Genomic DNA, 21,807 nt, shown 5'->3' with positions numbered 1-21,807 from the left:
AGCACTTGCAAGAAATTGATTCATCCCATCATCTCAATGTGGATGGACATTATCACCCAGCAAAATGTATTCTGGATCACTTGCAGCTTTGAAGTCATATATTTGGTTGCAGTAGCACACATCTCGAAACTTTTCTTCACCAGGGACCCATCACCAACAAACCAGACAATTTCCACTGTGTTCATGTGTCTGATGATTCCAACTTTGGTTGCCATGGTTCTGATGCTACAATGCTGTTCCAAATCTAGACTGTTGTAAAATAAGGATAAAGAGCCTCCTGCACACTTTAAGCAACAATGTTATGTCCCAAAGCATATCATATTGGTGAGTTACAGTTGTCAGTTGTCTTGTGTAACTATAGTTTGTCCTTACACTGTGAATTCAGTGATGCATTTCTGTTTCAGGCAAATCCGAATGAGTTTGGGAACACATAAACTTAGAACTATGAGTTTTAAGTGTAGGGCAATATTAACATGCGCCAGATTGGTGTGACACAAAGTTCTAATGTTTTCAGCATGGCATACAGAGACCATCAAGCAAAAATTTCATTTGTCTCCTTAGAATTCTGACATGTAAGAACAGGGAATCACAAACAATGTATAAGGAGCATTCAAAAAGAAACGAGCCGGAGGCATAATTACAGAAACGAGTACCTATATGTTAGAAGTATTGACCCTAGCTCTTGAGACACTTGTCCCACTGAGACACAAGGCAGTGAATGGCTATCTCATAAAATTCCCAGGGCTGCGATGTTAACCAGTTCTGAACTTACAGCTGTATGTTGTCATCCACATGAGTGCAGGAAACGTTATGCTGACGTTCTTCTTTGAGCAAGATGGCTCCCTTCTGACTCACTTCCTGCAACACAGAACAACAGTGAATGCCCAGCATTACTCACAAAACCACCCTTTGCGACGCGATCAAATCAAAATGACCAGGAAATCTCGTTCTGCTCCATGACAATGCAAAGCCTCATATGGCCAACACAGTCATGGCACTCCTGCATAAATTCAAATGGGAGGTTCTAGGCCATCCTTCATCCAGTCTGGACCTCTCTCCCTGTAATTACGCCATTTTTGAAGGCTCTGAGGGGCAAACGAATCACCTCAGATGACGACGTCCAGCTGTATGTGTGGAACTGGTTAACACTGCAGCCGCGGGAATTTTACGAGACAGCCATTAAACTACCTTGTGTCACAGTGTCACAAGTGTCTCAACAGCCAGGGTCAATACTTCTAACATACAGGTACTCGTTTCTTTTTAAATACCCCTTATATCTAGGTAGGGATCAAAAGTTAGTGTGAACTTTCACAGCTGCCGGTGTTCTGACCATCAGTATTAGTACCAAATATTTTGTCAGCACCTTTTTTGTTGCATATTTAATCTTACATACAGCAAAGTGACACTTCTATGCAACATAAGTATCATATAAAACCAGTACATAATATGTACTTTGAGGATCAAAGTAACAAACAAACCCCATTTTTTGTGTTAGCAGTTAACATACAACAAACACAACTTGTGCATTGGGTATTGAAACTGGTGCTTCTTGTAACACATGCCCCAAGTCAGTAGAATTCAAATGACGCTTAAGAGTATGAATCAGTGTGGTGTCACAATGTAGGCAAATCGTGCACCCAGTTCATTTGCTGAAAACAATACACACAAATCTTCAGAAGTACTGAAGAAGCTTTATGGACAAATAGACAGAAATGGAGGATGAAAATTAAATTTGCTGGATGATCTTGAGTTCAGGAAATAGACACACTGTAAAACTGGGAATGGGAATAATAATAATAATAATAATAATAATAATAATAATAGTAATGGATGATCTAAAACTACTGGCAGCAACAAATCAACAACTCAACCAATTACTAAAGATAACAGAAGTATTCAGCAATGATATAAATATGGCTTTTGGAACAGACAAATGTAAGAAAAATAGCATAGTCAAGGGAAAACACACTAAACAAGAAGATTACATATTGGATAACCACAGCGACTGCATAGAAGCGATGGAAAAAACAGATGCCTATAAATATCTAGGATACACACAAAAAATAGGAATAGATAATACAAATATTAAAGAAGAACTAAAAGAAAAATATAGACAAAGGCTAACAAAAATACTGAAAACAGAATTGACAGCAAGAAACAAGACAAAAGCTATAAATACTTATGCTGTACCAATATTGACCTACTCATTTGGAGTAGTGAAATGGAGTAACACAGATCTAGAAGCACTCAATACACTTACACGATCACAATGCTACAAATATATAATACATCACATACATTCAGCAACAGAAAGATTCACATTAAGCAGAAAGGAAGGAGGAAGGGGATTTATCGACATAAAAAACCTACATTATGGACATATATCTAAAAACAAAGATGATGTGACTTACCAAACGAAAGTGCTGGCAGGTCGATAGATACACAAACATACACACAAAATTCAAGCTTTTGCAACCAATGGTTGCTTCATCAGGAAAGAGGGAAGGAGAGGGAAAGACAAAAGGATGTGGGTTTTAAGGGAGAGGGTAAGGAGTCATTCCAATCCCGGGAGCAGAAAGACTTACCTTAGGGGGAAAAAGGACAGGTATACACTCGCACACACACCCATATCCAACTGCACATACACAGACACAAGCAGAAAATGTCTGCTTGGGCCTGCGCACGTGAAGAAAGTACATTGGAAAAAGAAAACACTACATGGCAAGCACCCGTATCATCTAACACAGCCACACATCGATCAAGACACATCCAACACATGGCTAAGAAAAGGCAATATATACAGTGAGACGGAAGGATTCATGATTGCAATACAGGATCAAACACTAAACACCAGATATTACAGCAAGCATATTATTAAAGATCCCAATACCACAACAGATAAATGCAGACTTTGCAAACAACAAATAGAAACAGTAGATCACATCACAAGCGGATGTACAATACTAGCAAATACAGAATACCCCAGAAGACATGACAATGTAGCAAAAATAATACATCAACAGCTTCCCTTACAACATAAACTAATAAAACAACACGTTCCCACATACAAGTATGCACCACAAAATGTACTGGAGAATGATGAATACAAGTTATACTGGAACAGAACCATTATAACAGATAAAACAACACCACATAACAAACCTGACATCATACTCACCAATAAAAAGAAGAAATTAACACAACTAATCGAAATATCCATACCCAATACAACAAATATACAAAAGAAAACAGGAGAAAAAAATAGAAAAATACATCCAACTGGCTGAGGAAGTCAAGGACATGTGGCATCAGGATAAAGTTGACATTATACCAATTATACTATCAACTACAGGAGTCATACCACACAATATCCACCAGTACATCAATGCAATACAGCTACATCCAAACTTATATATACAACTACAGAAATACGTAATTATTGATACATGTTCAATTACCCAAAAGTTCCTAAATGCAATACAACATATACCGTACAGTTAAAAGGAAGTCACGCTTGATCAAGGTCCGCGTCACTTTCCATTTTTGACCAGACATAACGTCTGAGAAAAGAAAGAAAGATAATAATAACAATAATAAACAAATAAATAAATCTTTATTAGTGGGGGCATTTCTCATTTGATGAAGACTGATGTACAGAAATTGTTGCAAGTACAACAGTCTCAAGAGTGTGTAGTTTTCTTCCTTTGAAAAAAGTGAAAATGTTACATAGCAGCAGGAATGTATGTTAATTTTCCTTTTGAATAGCTCACTTATGAAACAAAGGACTAGTAGAAAACAAAGAGGCAAACTTAATATACTGGAATATTTTATGTTCTGTTATTCTGAGTTTATTTTCACAATTGTTTTGTGCAGAAGATTCAGCAGGTCCTTTTCTGCTTTATATTGTGGAGCTATGATCCCATCATGTAAGGAAGTGGAACTAACGCTATAATATTTTCATTCTTCCTATATAATTCAAAATCACACAATACCAACAGAATAATTTTCATGTTATCTTCTATTAGGACAACACTTTACAGGTCCTATTTGGCTTTCTCTGTAGAAAATCATTAACAGCTAACAGGATATTAACACTATCCAGCATATACCTATACAAACTCCTATGATGGACAAACTTCAAGTATGCTACCTATAAATCAAGATAAGACACAACACAACCATGACACAAAGAAATGGAACCTCTTCCTTGTGCCCATTCACAACACCATGGAATACAAATCAAAGCCATCATATGCAGGACCAAAAGCCCTGGAAAAACTCTCTTCATATTTGAGAGAGAGAGACAATAAAAATATTTTCAAAAACTATCCCAAAATCTTTTTGATAGAAAATTGTTACAATGGTATAAACAATTTTATGTACCTACAGTTTAAGACAAATTGCAACACAATTACTGAATCAAAAAAAAAATTGAAGACTCCAAGTAAAAACCGGGGCAAGTCCATTTAATTAGGAAATGAATTATGAATTATAACACATTCTGATAGCCAGCTTTTGGTACTACAAGGCAGTTAATAAAACTGTCAAATGATGTGGCAAGTCACTTTTAGTGGCAACAGAAAAAAGTTGTGTGTTGGTCTTCTCATGGAAAGAATGGGACAAGTCCAATGTTTGCTTCCACTGTTTACATTACACCTATTGGGTTGCAACTGGGGATGTGATTGGTCAAGTTTCTTACTCAGTTTTGTTTCTTACATTAATAGTGCTTAGTCTGCAGTGTAATAGTATTGTGAATCATTACTGCAAGATGAACGTGAGAAGCCATTTTTTAATCAATTAGCTGAAAAGAGAAAAAGCTATGATAGAACGTGTAATGTTTGAAGAGACCTTATGTCTTCTGAGTGTGGCAGTCACTGCAAATGGTCACTGTTGGAATGTTTCAAACAACTCAAGTGCCAGAAACAAGAAGAGCTTATCAAGAATTTTAATTTTTTGGGTAACTGAAATGATCAATCTTCTTATTTAACCAGCTTAATTTCTGTGACACTATTTGCTCACAGAAGGTCTAGGCATGACCATTTCAATGTCAGAGCTTGAACTTTCTGCACCATAAGAATCAAATGAAATGATACCATGAGTTAAATACCTGCTTGCCAAAAGGTCTGCATTGCTTTTCATGGGATAGCAAAGTGCAGACTGTACAATCGAGTATGAAGATACTGGAATATCTCTCAAGGACAAAAGAGGCATGCATGCTAATCAGCCTTGGAAACTATCCATAGAAAAAGAGGCAGCATTATAAACTTCATAGGTGCTTTAAGGGAAGAAAGGACCGCTACAACAAGGGAAAGAGATGCAGAATTTACCTTCCAGAATAATTATCAATTAAAAGACACCATGAGTTATATAAATAAAAGTACCCTGAACTTCCTGTTGCATGTGGGATACACTGTAAAATATTTAGCAGCAAATTCAACTCATCATTTGGGTAACCAAATACTGATACCTGCTCAACAAATGACAAATTTCAAGTAGTATTAAAAGGTTTTAATGTAAATCTTTCACAAAATATCTCTGAAAAAGAAAAGAAATTACAAATAAAATTAAAATAATTATTATGGAAGGCCAGGTCCACAAACTAAAAGCCTTTACGTTTTATCCAAGAAAGCAAAAAAGTAGGTAAGAAAGTAATAAGATAGTAGAAAATGAAGCAGTATGGATAAATTATCAGAAAACCCTACCCCTGTCAAATAGCAGCACTAATGATATTTATTACAAGTGTCAATTATCATTTTACAGTTTCAAAATTCATCAAACATTCCCACCCCCTCCAGATTGCTGCTTGCATTCCATGTGATGATGTTGCATTTCGGCCCGATTTTGTGTGTGTGTGTGTGTGTGTGTGTGTGTGTGTGTGTACTAACGAAGTCTGTCGCTGAAAGCTATATGTGAGTCTCTTTTTAATCATGCCTGTCTGCGACTTGACGTGTCTTTTTTACAATAAGTAGTTATCTATCTTTTCCTACATTGTTATATTCAGCAGTGGTGTAATATTTTTACACTTACACTGGAAGGGAAGAAAGGAATGAATGGATCTTTATTCCTTCATTTCTTTTTTAAATCTGTGACTCAAGCTAAGAACAGCATAAGAACTATGCAGTGTTCTTATACTTCCACTATGTCATCAGATAGCGTCAAAATTGTATTTCTAATATGAGGACACCCTTACATGTAAAGTGGTAAACACTTTGGTTTGATAAAAAGAAGACTACTGCAGAGTTACCAAAAGACTAAGTAAATGCTTTTCTAACCACAGGATAGAATCCAAGGCCTTACCAAATCGTTGCTGTTCAACAGGGAATTATACAAAATTGAATGACCTTTTTAAAAACAGCCAAAGTGTTCTTTCAGGACACAATGACTCAGAGAAGCTCTGGTTGTGAAGACAAATACAGGATTACTTACAATGGATCCTGGACGCATGTAGATTTGGAAGGTTTTGGTGGTTTACAACTAGACATCAAGTCTGAGTGTCAACTGCAACAACATGATGAATTCTTATCGCCTCATTGAGCACATAATGGTAACCAACAACAGTACCCGCATTTCAACAGCTGCCATCCCTTGCACATCACAAAATCCCTCCAATACAGCCTAGCAAGCAGTGTACGGTATATATGCAGTGATGAGAACTCCCTTGCCCAGGCCTTCACATACAGGCAATACCCCCAAACCTAGTCCTGTGCCATATCCTTACACACCCCCAACCTTCCCACCACTGCCAAGAATCAGCAACAAAGGAGTGATCCCTTGTCACCCAGTATCACACTGGACTGGTAAAACTGCAACATATCCTTCGCCTGAGCTTTGATTGCTTCTCATCCTGCCCTGAAATGACGGACGTTCTACTCAAGATCCTTCTCAACCCTTCTAAAGTGGTGGTCTGCTGCCCACCCAACCTACACAACATCCGAATCCATCCCTATGCCACATCCACTCCCAAACTCTTGCCACATGGGTACGAGGTGTAAGATCTGCCCAATCCACCCACTCAGGACCTTCTACACCAGTCCTGTTGCAGGTTTATCCTACTCCATCAGAAGCTGGGCCAGTCCTGTCACAGGCTTATCCCACTCCATAGAGGACAGGCCACTTGTTAAAGCAGCTGCTGAGAACACTGCAAAGTATGACAACCAACCAGCTGTCCAGCAGGATGACCGGCCACTTCCAAATTGTTGTCAAGAACAAAACTGATGACCTGGTAAACTAAGATGCAGCTGAGCACAACATGCTCAGTTTCAATGGCTGCTTTACAACCAGACCATCTGGATCTTTCCCTCCACCACCAGTTTCTTTGAACTGTGTAGATGGAAGTTATTTTTACAACACATCCTCCACTTTTGTAATTGTCCTGGCCTAATCTCATGTAATCTACTGTTCCTGCACCCTCCACCCAACCATTTCGCCTTCCTCCATCCTGTTAGACCCTCCCAATTCATGCCCCAACTCCCCCTTCAGTGTGCATTGGTCCCCACCAGCCACTACAAACATGCACTACATGCCAGACCCACATAGCTGCTACAACTTCCTCCCACACTCCTAGCTTGCAAACTGGCTGCCTCCCTCTTAGCCACTGATCTCCAGTCCCTCTCCACGCCTCCCTCTACTCACCCCATACAACACAACTTCCACCACAGCCAGTCCACCTGCCAAAATACAGCATTGGTCCAGTCAGTGCCATGTAGTGGTGTGTGTGTGTGTGTGTGTGTATGTGTGTGTGTGTGTGTGTGTGTGTGTGTGTGTGTGTGTGTATGGTCTCCTTCAATCCAAATAAATTTATTTTTCATCACATTATGCATTTTTTAGCTACCTGTTGATAGACATCAGACAGGCAATTTAAAATCCTCAGATATTTTGGAACAAAGTAAAATAAGTGCCTTATTAACCAACTTATCTATAATTCATCAGAATACTCGGACTTGTAGATGTAACTTTCAGTTAATGCTAATTCTCATATTGAACAGGTTGTAACTGATAGTCATCTGGGTAAAGTTGCATACATGCTTAGTTTAAAATATAAGATAATAGCAGTTGAGTAGTTCAAGAGGATGTGCAGATGACTTTTTTTCTTTCTGTTCTTCTTCTTTGTCTTCTAACTGCTGATAATACAAACGTCATTATTAATCCAGTCAAAGAAACTCCCATAGAAAATGACACAAATAATTTCTTTGGAAAAATTATTGATTGGTTTTCTGTGAATGAGCTTGCTCTGGACTTTGAAAAAACATGGTACATCCAATTTTATACTACAAGGAGTACAGTTCCTTCAATAAATATAACACATCAACAGAAGTCGGTAGCCAGGGTAGAGCATACTAAGTTTTTGGATGAACATATAGATGAGAATCTTAATTGAAAAATTCATATCTTGGATCTCCTAAAGCAACTAGGTTCAGCAACTTTTACAATCAGAATAACTGCCAATTTTGAGGTTATATAAATTAGTAAGCTAACATACTTTACATATTTTCACTCTCTGATGTCATAATGGAATAATATTTTGGGGTATCTCAACACTTAGGCAAAAAGTGTTCACTCATCAAAAGAGAATTGTTAGAATAATGTGTGGGGCTCATAATCACACATCTTGTAGGCATCTGTTTAAAAGGTTAGGAATTCTTATAGCAGCCTCACAGTACATTTACTCAGTAATGAAATTTGTTCTCAAAAACATGGACCAGTTTTAAAAACAACATGACATTCATGATTATAATACCATAGGAAAGAAAGACTTACACTATCTTCTACTTAACCTATCTTTGACACAGAAAGGGGTAAAATATGCCGCTGTACAACTTTTTGATAAATTACCATATGAAATAAAATGGGTGACAGACAGCAGTAATAGTTTTACAAATAAATTGAAATCATATCTCCTTCACAGCTCCTTCTATACTGTAGAGGAATTTTTGAATAGGAATAAATAAATGTATAGATATAATATACGAATTTTGCCATTTAAGGGAACAATAGGTAACAAAAAAAAATTAAAAGACCTTGATCCATGTGTGCATTTCTTATACTCTTGACACATTACACATCATAACAGTTACTGTGAGCTTGATCAATCGAACACATAACTAACTAAATAGTAGCTTTTCTACCAACAAATGTATACAAAAAAGGAGGAGGAGAACATTGTGCCACCTGCATATCAATAAGTGATAGGGGTTTCACTTCAAGGCAGGCTGGAAATGAAAGAAAAAGCTTTAGGAAACTAAAAATAAATAAATAATTTTTTTTAATGTGATATAAAAATGAAACAACAAGAAAATATGAAAGCAGTCCATTCAATAGCATACATCTGTGAAATCAGAATCAGTTGTTGTTATGTAAATTCAATAACATGTTGCTAGGTATGCTTTCCGTAAGTACTAAACAAGATTCCAGAATGAGAAATTTTTTTACTAAACATGATGTTGCTGCTCAAGGAGAACATCAGCCCCACTGAAGGCATCCAGCATGTGAGGAGGGTTCATGCAATTTCCCAATGCCAGTTTCAGCTGGTCCTAATGAAGTTCAGTTGGATTCATATCAACACAGGCTTTTCCATGCAGCTGACATTTGCCTTCTGGAGAAAGATGTTCAGAATTTGATGGCAACTGGAAGATGGCAATTCTTGAAGCACTTTTACGCACTGCTGATAAAGAACTTTGAAACATAATTCAATTTCATTAAACAGTTAAAATTAGATTTTGTACTAGTTGTGGAATGTAAATTTTTGGTCAGTCCTGTATTGGCCTACAACAAACATTTACTGTGTCTCAGAATTGTGAACAAAATCTTGAAACGGTATTACATATCACATTCAATATTGCTGAGACAAGGAAGTCCAAAACTGCTACCTGTAATATGAGGTAAACATTTTGTTTCTATTGCATTACATTGTAAGTTTCATTGGGAGAGTAAACTGTGCTTACAATGAATGACGAGTTACAATGGCTTTAATGGCAGTGCTTTATATTTCTATGGCTCTCATGCCTGTTTCAATGAGGGAGTACCTACTCCTTTCATATACATACACCATCATTCTATTATATGGTGACGTCTTTGAATTTAGAATCACTGCTTACATTTTTCCCTTTCTGCTGATGAACTTTCAGTTTAGGAAGCTATTATAATTTTAGACACAATAAGAAATGTGAAGCAAGGTAGAGAACAGAATGCTGAATGTAAAATATAGACCTCCTAATACAGAAATTTAATACCACACGACAAGATAATAAGATATTGGATAAACTACCCACTACCAAACCATCTGTCTGCAGCACAGTTACAAAGAACATTGGATTCATCAACAGCAAATTGTCATTAGGCAGATCGTTAATGGGGCTCAAAAGTCTGTTGGGCAATAAAACGTTTTCGTTTTAAAAGTCTGATCAAATGACAAACAAGTCTAGTAACAGCATTAGAAAGCCTTTACTGTGTCAAATCAATATGTACAGCTGAAGATACGGAAAAGTTAAATAAAATAAAAACAATATGACGAAACTTGCCGTAGTTACACAGTATTCAAAACATATCTAAGTAAAATTACACATACAAGCTATCAAAGTTTTGGGAATATTAAATATACTTAATGATTTTGCACTGTCAATTCAAAATATTCTTTGCTATTCATCTGTTAATTCAAGCGCTTTATATTTTCGCTGGTGTTGACGAACGCCTACTGTATTGGAACCGCTCCGTCTAACGATAGCAAAATAACTGTTTATTTTGCACATATAATTAGCAAATTAAGTTTTCGTATGGTCTATGCCAATCCCTTCACTACAATCCAAGTACTTCAATTGATTTATTTATATTTCGGTCAAGAGTCTTGATCGGCCAGACACAATAAAATTGTGTCAGATACACTGTGAAACCAGTTTTCAATGAAATGACTTAATTGTAAAACTAGGCAGAAAAGCGTCGGCTCAAACTGGAAATTCATATTTGCTAGGCGCTCATATCGGTGTAAAACTTGCAACTACTATATTTTGTTCTCGGTAAACTATTTATCGTTTATGCCTGTCATACTACCAAGAACTTTCACCAGTCAAGCAATGAAAAAAAATATAATTAATATTTAAAACAGAAGGATTAATAGAATCTTTTATAGATCTTGTGAGGCCTTTTCTTCTCATTTTCCATATAAATATACTGCAATTGTGACTTCGCAATTGCACCCTACATAAAAGTTTTTTTTTTAAAACTGCAAGCATAAAAATGACTTACCATCAGCAACGAATTACACGAAAGGGGGAAAAGTTGCAGACAACATACTCTGTCACATTATACTTTTATTTACAAACACGTTACACAAAGTAAACATGTGAAAACAATTGCAGGCAATAGCACCCACCCATCAAGATTGCCAACACAATTTTGTTACAGTTTCCTATATTAACACAGACAAGTATTTTCTAGGTTGCGAAAATAATTCAGTTTACAAGCATCGTCCGCAATCTGACGTCCAATGTTGGTTAGACGACAGCTTTAAACTTTCTCATACATTAATTTCTTCACCTATAGGACCAACATTATGTTGCTAACGTACATTTTTCAAAAATGCATATTGCCAATCTTCTACTATCTCGTCGGCTCGTTTTTCTCGTTTCTCTTTGGATCAAATGAAGTACTTCCACATAATCCACAGTCTAACAAACAGTCGCAACCCGTCTCGTTTTTGTTACGCAAACGATAGCAGCGCTCCAAGCGGCCAGCAAGCAACACTTCAGAATACGAGATCGAATGAGGGCAAACCTAATGTTTAGATTGATTTGTAACATCATTTTTTTATGTTAGGGAATGTAGGCAGTGCCATAAAATCGACAATAACTAAAAAATTACAACGCATTTGTGAGTATTTAGTTTCCTAAGGACCCTAGGACATATGAAACGGTGCACGACAGGACAGTTTATTTACGATTCTCTGGTAACGTAGACATTTACTGGATAATGCCGTTTTCCTTTAAGAACAATAAATTGCTAGTAAACACCAGGTGTGCCGACCTTTCACCGAAATACGTCGTATATCAAACCAACAAAGCAGAGTTTGGATCGCTACACTTTCAGCCTTATCCGTGAATGTGGAAATCTATATGGAATATAATACTGGTACCAACATTATTTAACGTATCGAATCAGCCACGACAACTTTAGCTTAAGGAAAAATCACACAAACGTAATAATAAACCACCAAAAGCAATAAAACTGCTTCCCAGCATCGGTTCACCTCTTACTTCAATAACAGACAGCAAAAGGACATTCTCCAGAATGTCGAGAATGGAAACAGGGCAACCAAGAGCACAGGAAGACTTTAGTGCCATAAAACTGTATAACAAGTGTACTATCAAACAATCAGAAATTGAAAATATTTTCAATAATCATTTTTTAAATGTTGTGGAGAAAATAGGATCTAGATCTTCACTAGAAGAGGCATGGCTACTAATAGAAGAGGCCATACCTGTGCAGTTTGAAACAACTGTATTTCCACCCACCTCTCCCTCTGAAATCAGTAAAATAATAAACTCACTGAAAAGAAAAAGCTCTTACGGAATTGATGGCATTTCCAGCAAGGTACTTAAAGCTTGTTCCCCACAGATAAGTAGGATTCTCAGCCACATATGTAATAGCTCTTTGAAGCAGGGTGTTTTCCCCAATAGACTGAAATATGCCATTGTATAACCATTGCATAAAAAGGGGGATACGTCAGATGTCAACAACTATCGCCCAATCTCTCTTCTGACAGCTCTATCAAAAATTTTTGAGAAAGTAATGTATTCAAGAGTAGACTCCCATATTTGTAAAAATAAAGTATCAACAAAATGTCAGTTTGGTTTTCAGAAAGGCTTTTCAACAGAAAATGCTATATACGCTTTCACTGATCAAATATTAAATGCTCTGAATAACCGGACATCACCCATTGGTATTTTTTGTGATCTCTCAAAGGCCTTTGATTGTTTAAATCATGGAATTCTTTTAGATAAGCTAAATCATTATGGTTTGAGAGGGGCAGTGCACAAATGGTTTAATTCATACTTAACTGGAAGAATGCAGAAAGCTGATTCCTCAAACTGGGGGGGCTATCAAGTATGGGGTCCCACAGGGTTCGGTCTTAGGTCCTTGATATACATTAATGACTTACCATCCCACGTTGATGAAGATGCAAAGTTAGTTCTTTTTGCTGATGATACAAGTATAGTAATAACATCCAAAAACCAAGAACTAAGTGATGTAATTGTAAATGATGTTTTTCACAAAATTATTAAGTGGTTCTCAGCAAACAGACTCTCTTTAAATTTTGATAAAACACAGTGTATACAGTTCCGCACAGTAAATGGCACAACTCCATTAATAAATATAGACTTTGAACAGAAGTCTGTAGCTAAGGTAGAATTTTCAAAATTTTTAGGTGTGTCCATTGATGAGAGGTTAAACTGGAAGCAACACATTGATGGTCTGCTGAAACATCTGAGTTCAGCTACGTATGCTATTAGGGTTATTGCAAATTTTGGTGATAAGAATCTCAGTAAATTAGCTTACTACGCCTACTTTTATTCACTGCTTTCGTATGGCATCATATTCTGGGGTAATTCATCGTTGAGTAGAAAAGTATTCATTGCTCAAAAACGTGTAATCAGAATAATTGCTGGAGCCCACCCACAGTCATCCTGCAGACATCTATTTAAGGATCTAGGGATCCTCACAGTAACCTCACAGTATATATATTCACTTCTGAAATTTGTTGTTAATAATACAACCCAGTTCAAAAGTAATAGCAGTGTGCATAGCTATAACACCAGGAGAAAGGATGATCTTCATTATGCATGGTTAAATCTGACTTTGGCACAGAAAGGGGTAAATTATGCTGCCACAAAAGTCTTTGGTCACCTACCAAACAGCATCAAAAGCCTGACAGATAGCCAACCAACATTTAAAAATAAATTAAAAGAATTTCTAGATGACAACTCCTTCTACTCATTGGCTGAATTTTTAGATATAAATTAAGGGAGGGGAAAAAACAACTTAAACATTAGTGTCATGCAATATTATGTGTAATGTAATATCTTGTACAGACATCTTTTATGAACCTGACACGTTCCACATCATTACGAAGTGTCGTATTCATGGTCTATGGAACAGGTATTAATCTAATCTAATCTAATCTAATCTGGCTATGATGTAGGGTCTGAGAGGGGCACAGTTAAATGGGGGTGCCCCAGGGATCAGTGCTGTGGCCACACTTGTTCCTTATTTATATAAATCATATGCTCTCTAGTATTACAAGTGACTAAAGCTAAATCACAGTAAGACTCAGTTTTTACAGTTTCTAACACAATTTAACAAAACCTGATGTTTTAATTTCACAGAATGGGTGTATGGTTACTGAAACTGAACAGTTCAAATTTCTAGGTGTTCAGATAGATAGTAATCTGTCGTGGAAACCCCATGTTTGGAAACCCCATGTTCAGGCTCTTGTTCAAAGACTTCATGCTGCCATTTTTACTATTCGAACAGTATCTGATGTAAGTGATAGTTCGATATGGAAAGTAATCTACTCTGCTTATTTTCATTCGCTCATGATGTTAGGTATTATATTTTGGAGTAACTCTTCCCATTCGTAAAGGATATTTTTGGTTCAGAAACAGGCAGTTCGGGCAGTAAGTGGTGTAAGTTTCCAAATCTCTTGTTGAGCCCTGTTCATTAGTTTCTTTATACTGGCGTTCTGGCGTTGCCCTATTGATATATATATATATATATATATATATATATATATATATATATATATATATATATTCTTCACTGTCATTTCTTGTTATCAATATCGGCTTATGCCCAGGAAATAGCAGCTTTCACTCAGTTAATACTAGGCAGAAATCCAATCTGCATTTGGATCGCACTTCTTTGACTCTTCTATAAAAAGGCGTGCAGTATACTGCTGCATCCATTTTCAATACGCTACTACGTTTGCGTGCTCTAGGGAAGGAAATACGGTAGATTTACCTGTGTTCAAAGGAACAGGGTGCCAACTTAAACGACTGCCGTAAAAGCATGGCGTTGGTGAGCCGACAAAGTGCGTTTTTCTGGGGAACGATGAGGAGACATTTCCAGACGGCTGCGTGCCGTGGTCGCATTGTGTAAAACACATTAACTTGGCGCTTGTCGGGAGGCTGACGTCCAGGTATACGACGTAGCCCCGAAAAGTCGCCGACAGCGCACTGTAGGCCGGGAATAAAGCAGAGGATGGACCCTTGTTAGGGAGCAAGCTGCCAAAAGAAATGTAAACTTTCTGAAAATGTCCGTGGAACAGGGAAACTGGCGTCCGGACGTCCAGACTCTGTTTCAAAAGATGTTTGTGAGACCATAAAGCTTTTTACGAGTTTATGGCCGTTCCTTGGAAACTATGAAATGGATGCAACAGGGGAGATAACTAGCTGCTTATGGAGGGCTGTTCTTCCACCCAGGAAAGAGGCCATGTGGCTGAATCTTTTTTCCGTTTTCTGCCAATTTACTTTAAAGTCTCTGATTGGTCAAATCGGTTTGCAGTACAAAGACCATTCTCCCAACTTAGAATGCTGGGCTCCAGATCGTGATTGGTTTGTGTGAAAGTGGGTGAAGTCAAAAAAGATAAATGTGCTTTAGGAACCGAGCTGAGGAGGAAGTGGTGAGAAAGGAAGAATGATCACTCTTGTACAAGTCTCTTGTACTGGCACTTCGCTAGTAAAGAACTTCAGGTCTCTGCCTAAACGGTGAGACTTGTGTCCTTTGCTAGAGTGCGACTTAGAGCCTGTGCCAGTCACCTTCTGAACCGTCAGAGGTACTGCTTATTTCATCATGGTCACAACGAGTGACGTGTGCATGTACTTATTTGTCTTGAGTCAGCCGTCTAATCATTTAACGTATTCTGACACACACAGTCGTGCCACAGAGTCAAATTGGTTTGGCAGACCAGCAAACGGGTCCAAATGCACACTGGAGTCCATCGGGGTTTCAGAGGCTCATAGGGAAGTACCTGCGTTCTGAATTAACCAAACACGAGACCGTGTACTTGCATTTTTCGGGAACGCGTATATAATAACAGATTGCCGCTGTCCATGACTGCAGTCGCTGTTGCGACATAGGTCAATAATATATATTTCTCAGCACCCTGTTCTTTCGAACCATTTTTTGTTTTTGTATGGTAGAATATAGATGCTTGGTGGTGGTGTAGCTTGATACCATAACCTTGCTTCATGTGTATGAAGTCACATAGAGCGAATAGTGTTCTAGTTAGTGTTGTGTATCGATCCCCAGCAGACCACTTTGTCCACCATAGATCCCTTGTTAGTAAGGCATTTGTTAAATAAAAATGTTTGTGTGATGCTTATTTAATAATTTTGTTGTCTTGTCATGTTTAAGACCAATAAATCGATTGCCAATTAGACTACAACTTCTCTCTGAGTTCTAATTAACAGTTCCTTCCCATTTTATTATGGCAGGCTAGCTCTGAAACATAAGGAGTAGCGTTTTCACTTAGAGTCCACTGCGTGGATCTTTCACTTCTTTAACGATAATTTTTCTTTCAACTCCTTATATTCTGTCGAGGAGTTCCTTGAAAAATTAAGATGGTTCCTGTATTATTTTGTTGATTGCGCCTACATAAACTTATGGCTTGTCTTTTTTTGGTTTCATAAACATTTTATTTGATCTGTTATTGCTTTTATGTTGTAATTTCAAGTACTGACACGTTCCATGACCCTAGAGATTTTCTCCTCAATTTGGTTCTACATAACTATATGTGTAAAATAAAAATAAAAAAGGCGAAACTAATCCCACAATTGTTTCTAAACCTGAACCAAAAACGCCAAAAAGCTTCAACACATTCACTTTTGAAGCAAAAGTAATTAATTTCACAGAAATATTCGTGTATTAAAAAGTTTGAGTGAAGTGTAAGAAACAGGGATTCACTGTACTGCATGAAACAAATTTTAAATGAAATAGAAAGGGCCTATGATACTAACAACCGACAATAACAGAAATATATGCTTCTCATGCTTGAAATGTGTTTATATGATTTCACTTTCAGAGGCACAATCTGCAAATATAGATACGTTATAAAGTATTTCTTCACGAATGAGCGATAGCATATTTCACTGAATCATTGTTATTCGACTGTTTTTAGATGTATTTCACAACCACTCATATCTCTTGGTAACTTACTAACGCTTGGAACCCAAAAATATAACAACTATTGAGCTCTTAAGCAGAAAATAATTAAAAACAAACATTATACTTACAACACAGGCGATTATCTAATTTCTTACTGCTTGGAGCACTAGTGTCGCTCCAGCTGTCAAACTGTACCAACTTTCGCACCAGAGAGTGTCGTGACTGTATTAATTAGAATGTGGTACTTCGTTGGTCCTGACTTGTATTCATCTGGCCATGCAATGTGTTCATCTCCATTTCTACATCTACATCTATACTCTGCAAGCAACTGCGAGATGTGTGGCAGAGAGTACGTCCCATAGTAGATTGTACCAGTCTACATAGGGTAAAACAATAACTTTATTTAATTTTCATTACAGTCATATATGAAGAGAATACGGGAATAATGATAAAAGTCCATCCCAGATCGAATTTTAGCTTTCCCTGAAAACTTGCAGTAGAAATGAGGAACTTCCTGACTGTAAAACTGTAGCTTTGCAGAAATGACCGATGCCCACTTAATTCAGGCTCATAGTTGTGTACTTTGGAAGAATGATCAAAGTCATATTCTTCTTTTGGAAGGGTGATCAGAGTCCACACTTTCAGACATTAATTGTTCATTATTGTTTTTCATTGTAGGAAACACAGACTTGGAATAACATTGTCAGTGCACTGTTAGTTGTGCTATAATTGCATGCTGAGACGTGTTCGAAAATTTACTCAATTACAAGCAGGTATTTGTGGTGAAAATTCTACTGCAAAACTTGTAACCACTTCGAAGAAGAGGAATGTTCATGGGCGAGTTTCAAGTGCTACAAAACGTATTCAGTATATGAGTCACAGTACCGCCAATGATTTGAGTGTTCATGCTTGAAATGTTTTGTAAATACAAGTAGCATAGAAATAATTGCATTGATTAAAAGAGTTTGATTGGGAATGCTCGGCTTTGTTAGGCATGTATCTTTCAAGCCTGATACAGTGTGTAAATTAGCTACTTTCTGAATTATGTAGAACAGTAACTTTATTTATTGAACAGGTGTACAGTTGCATTCAACTCACTATGAACAGTTGAGAGACTTTTACATGAAAGTAGAATCCTCTTTTAAAAGGCTGAAACTGTTAACAATGAATCAGTAGTCAAACTGTATGTATCTATGTACTGTCTCTCTGAGAGTAAGTGAAAAGTAGTGCTGAGCAAACGATATTTGTGTTTGATAGGCCTCGAGATTTACCGATACACCGCAGCGTTCGATACAATATCGAACTTGTTCGAACAATCACATGACATTTGAGTAATACAGCGCGAATATAACGGATACACAAGAAACTACAAACTAGAGCAACAGTGTGCTATAGCTCTGTTTAAAATTCAGCTATTTTGTGAACCACTGGACGAAATCGCATTATATTCTACTACAGCACAACTCCTGTTGGGTCTGAACAAATTTAAGGGTTCTTACATCATCGGAAGGTATTGACATGTAGGCTAAACATTCATGCTGATATTTGCATGAAGGTAAAATACAAAGATGAAAAAGTTGTCCAGCAAAATTTTAACTTGACTGAACCCAGGACAATATTTTATTTGTTTATGAGAGACTGTAATGATTTACAAAGCAGGTTACCTATAAGCAATTAAGTTACTCTTCGCATACTAAAATAGCACTTAGGAATGTTATCATATTTTAATTGGCTTGAAAACAAAATGGCAGCATCTAGCTGAAAGAATCTGGAAAACTGAACAAGAATCAAATGCTAACTGAACGAAATATATAGTAATAAAGTACTGCAATTTTTATCATGAGAATGAATTACAGCAGCAAGATCCGACTTGGAAATAGCAATGTCATAAGTCACTAGACCGCAGGACGAGCGGAAGTTCGAGAATTGGACAGAGCGTTGCTGGCTATCTTTTATTTATTTATTAGTTGCTTTTATTATACAGGATCTGCACCCAAGAAGATATTTCAGTCCATCTTTCCCAGTTATTTTTATCATTGAAATCTATAGTGCATTAAAAGCTCTAAGACAGGTGATTGATAGTACTAACAAAAGTCATTAGATTGCATGCCAATCAAAAGATCGAACCGAACCTCAGATTTCTCCACATACATACATTAATAGACTGGCAATACTGCATATTGTATCATAGGTGTTACTGAAGCCAGCACTTTATTTCAGCAATATGGCGGTGGGCTTAAAGGACGCGTAAAAATCTTTTTATTTACTGATAAAATAGTTGTAAGAAATGGGGATAAACTGATGTAACTACGTTATCTTGAGAGTTTTGACAAAGTGGTTATTACATGTGTCGTGTTTGGTTGTAATTTCTCATACAGCAGATGGAAGATACAAGGAAAGGAACATGTCACAATGTAAGAATAACTAGAAACATCTTCCCTATTTTGCTATTGTGCTATGTGTGATCCTAAATAATCACATTACAGTTTGTCTTATCTGAAATATTGGCGATTATTAAATAGTTTATGTCCATTTTAGGGGGTTACATAAATATATTATTAACATTCATAGCTTAATGATATGCCTTTAACAAGTTTTCATCAACTTTGACTTTTCTTCGAATAGTATGCTCCTTATGAAAGTGCTCCTATAAGTAGAACATGTTATTTGTCTTTGAGAACAAGTGTCTTTATTCATTTGACTGTTCTTTTGAAAACTACCATCTGCTTTAAATGCATGTATATGCAACTTGATGTTCTTCTCATAACACAATTCTACAATGTATTATTTAACTAGTACACAAATATTAACTCAGCTGCAGAACTTTATTAGATCACCTCATAAAGGCTACAACATCATTTGTTTTCAGAAAATCTTGGTTGCTGACGCTGCCATCTTACCTCACCAAACACCAGGCTTCAGTAAGAGATGCATCTTTGCCAGTCCAGTAATGTATGTCTGTGGATTTCCCGAACTGTGAAATAAACTGTCGAACAGTTCGAGTCATGTTCAAGTACAGTCGTAGCGAAAAGCAAGGAATAAAAGAGCACTGCCGCTGCAAGACGATCTGTGGCGATGCGCGCAATTCCACGTGAGATACGCGACAATACACAGTAGACGACGGCAGATGATGGTGTCTCGTCGCTGTCTCAGCCCTCGTCGTGGAATTGGAGCATCATGCCAGAAATGTGCAGGAAAATTCACATGCCATCCAGAGCGGGTCGTGTGCACTGGATGTGGAACTGAGTCAGATGGTTGTTGTGCTTGCAGTTTCAGTTGAGTTCGAGGCCATGTTTGCGGTGACGGTGCTGGAATGGAGCGATAATGTCGTCCTCTTGAAGCATCAGCCGTCCATTCATCGTGAAAGATGTACCCAGTTTGATGCCGTCAGTGGAGACAGTCATCATCTTCTCATTAACGGAAATATCTAATGTCCAAGTATGTCTTTGTAAAAGATGGTGTGAGCCTGTGTACAGAGCTTGCAGGTAAGATTTCACACCATCCTTTTGCGGCATTATTTGTGAGAAGCTGGAAAAATCATGATACATGTAACAGGTGTGCCATATCTCGAACCTTGATGTAGGCAAAATCAAGCGAGCGCCTATGCAAGTGACATAGAAAGTCTGGCTGATTTTGATTGGCCAACTGCAGAGAATCGGTTTTGACGAATTCGTCCAGAAGACGTATCACTTCGCCGAAAACCAGTTCTGCCAATGAAAGGCCTATATCTGGTTTCTAAGTATTTCATAGACCAAGTAACTCGATCAGCAGGGCAGTCGTCCAAATCGTTTCGTGGCACATGAGAGTAGCTTTGAGTGAATGGCGCCATCATTCTGTCAGACTCTTGCTTGGTGGATGGTAACTTGTGGTTTGGTGATGGACATACCACAGAAAATTGCAAGCTTAGCGAATAACTCTGATTCAAACAGCCTACCATGAACTGATTTAATGTGCAGTGGGTAACCAAATCTTGACAACCATGTGGACATGAAGATGGAGGCTAATGTTTCCGTGGAGATGTCCAATGGTACTGCGCCACCCATAGTCAGCAGGTACTGTTGACCATCTGACAGCAGTAACAGTCCCATGAAATTGAAACACACGTCCGCAAAACGTGAGATGATGTTGGGGAATATGCCCACTGCTCCATGTACGTGGTGAGACACTGCACTGCGTTGTCACTGCATACATGTGCGCTTCCACTCACAGCAGTCCTCCATTCTGGACAGAAAAAAACATTATGACGTCACACAGAACTTCGGATGACTCTGGGATGAGAAGAGCTGGGTAAATTGTTGAAGACTTGCTTGAAAAACTGAGTGGGCAGGAATCATCAGGATTTTTCTTACTAGACGTCGCAATATATTTCAACACCTGCGCCAGGGCCACTAACGAATTGCAGATGTAATGCCGAGTTGTCATCGTTCAGAATAGCTTGAAGTTCTTTGTTAGTCTGTTGTGCTTGGCTGAGCACGTTGAAGTCAGTGTAGCTCGAAACGCTGTTGACTCGTGAAAGGCAGTCAGCTACCATGTTGTCCATACCAGACATGTTCCTGATGGTGGTAAATAGGGCAATAAACTGCTGATGTTTATATTGCCATGGTGAACAGTTATTGCTATTTCTCCAATATGCATAGATAGTTAAGTCTCTCA

At 37.6% G+C, this 21,807-nt stretch overlaps 1 protein-coding gene across 3 annotated transcripts in view; it reads right to left on the bottom strand.

The window, feature by feature from the left end:
- LOC126252848 (TGF-beta-activated kinase 1 and MAP3K7-binding protein 1-like) overlaps window positions 1–11,378 on the bottom strand; it is a 109,325-nt gene extending 97,947 nt beyond the window's left edge. The window contains exons 1-2 of one of the 3 annotated variants that reach the window (XM_049953797.1): window positions 11,239–11,326; window positions 773–858 (exon numbers count right to left, since the gene is read on the bottom strand). In XM_049953797.1, the coding sequence (XP_049809754.1) occupies window positions 773–858; window positions 11,239–11,241 (89 nt within the window). In that variant the 5' untranslated portion in view covers window positions 11,242–11,326. Of the gene's footprint in view, window positions 1–772; window positions 859–11,238 lie in introns of all 3 variants that reach the window. The other 2 variants (XM_049953798.1, XM_049953799.1) reach the window with 2 other exon arrangements.
- Window positions 11,379–21,807: the final 10,429 nt, after the last annotated feature.

The sequence above is a fragment of the Schistocerca nitens genome, chromosome 4 (assembly GCF_023898315.1).
Source record: "Schistocerca nitens isolate TAMUIC-IGC-003100 chromosome 4, iqSchNite1.1, whole genome shotgun sequence".
NCBI classification, from domain to species: domain Eukaryota; kingdom Metazoa; phylum Arthropoda; class Insecta; order Orthoptera; family Acrididae; genus Schistocerca; species Schistocerca nitens.
This window is presented reverse-complemented; position numbering and strand designations above follow the sequence as displayed.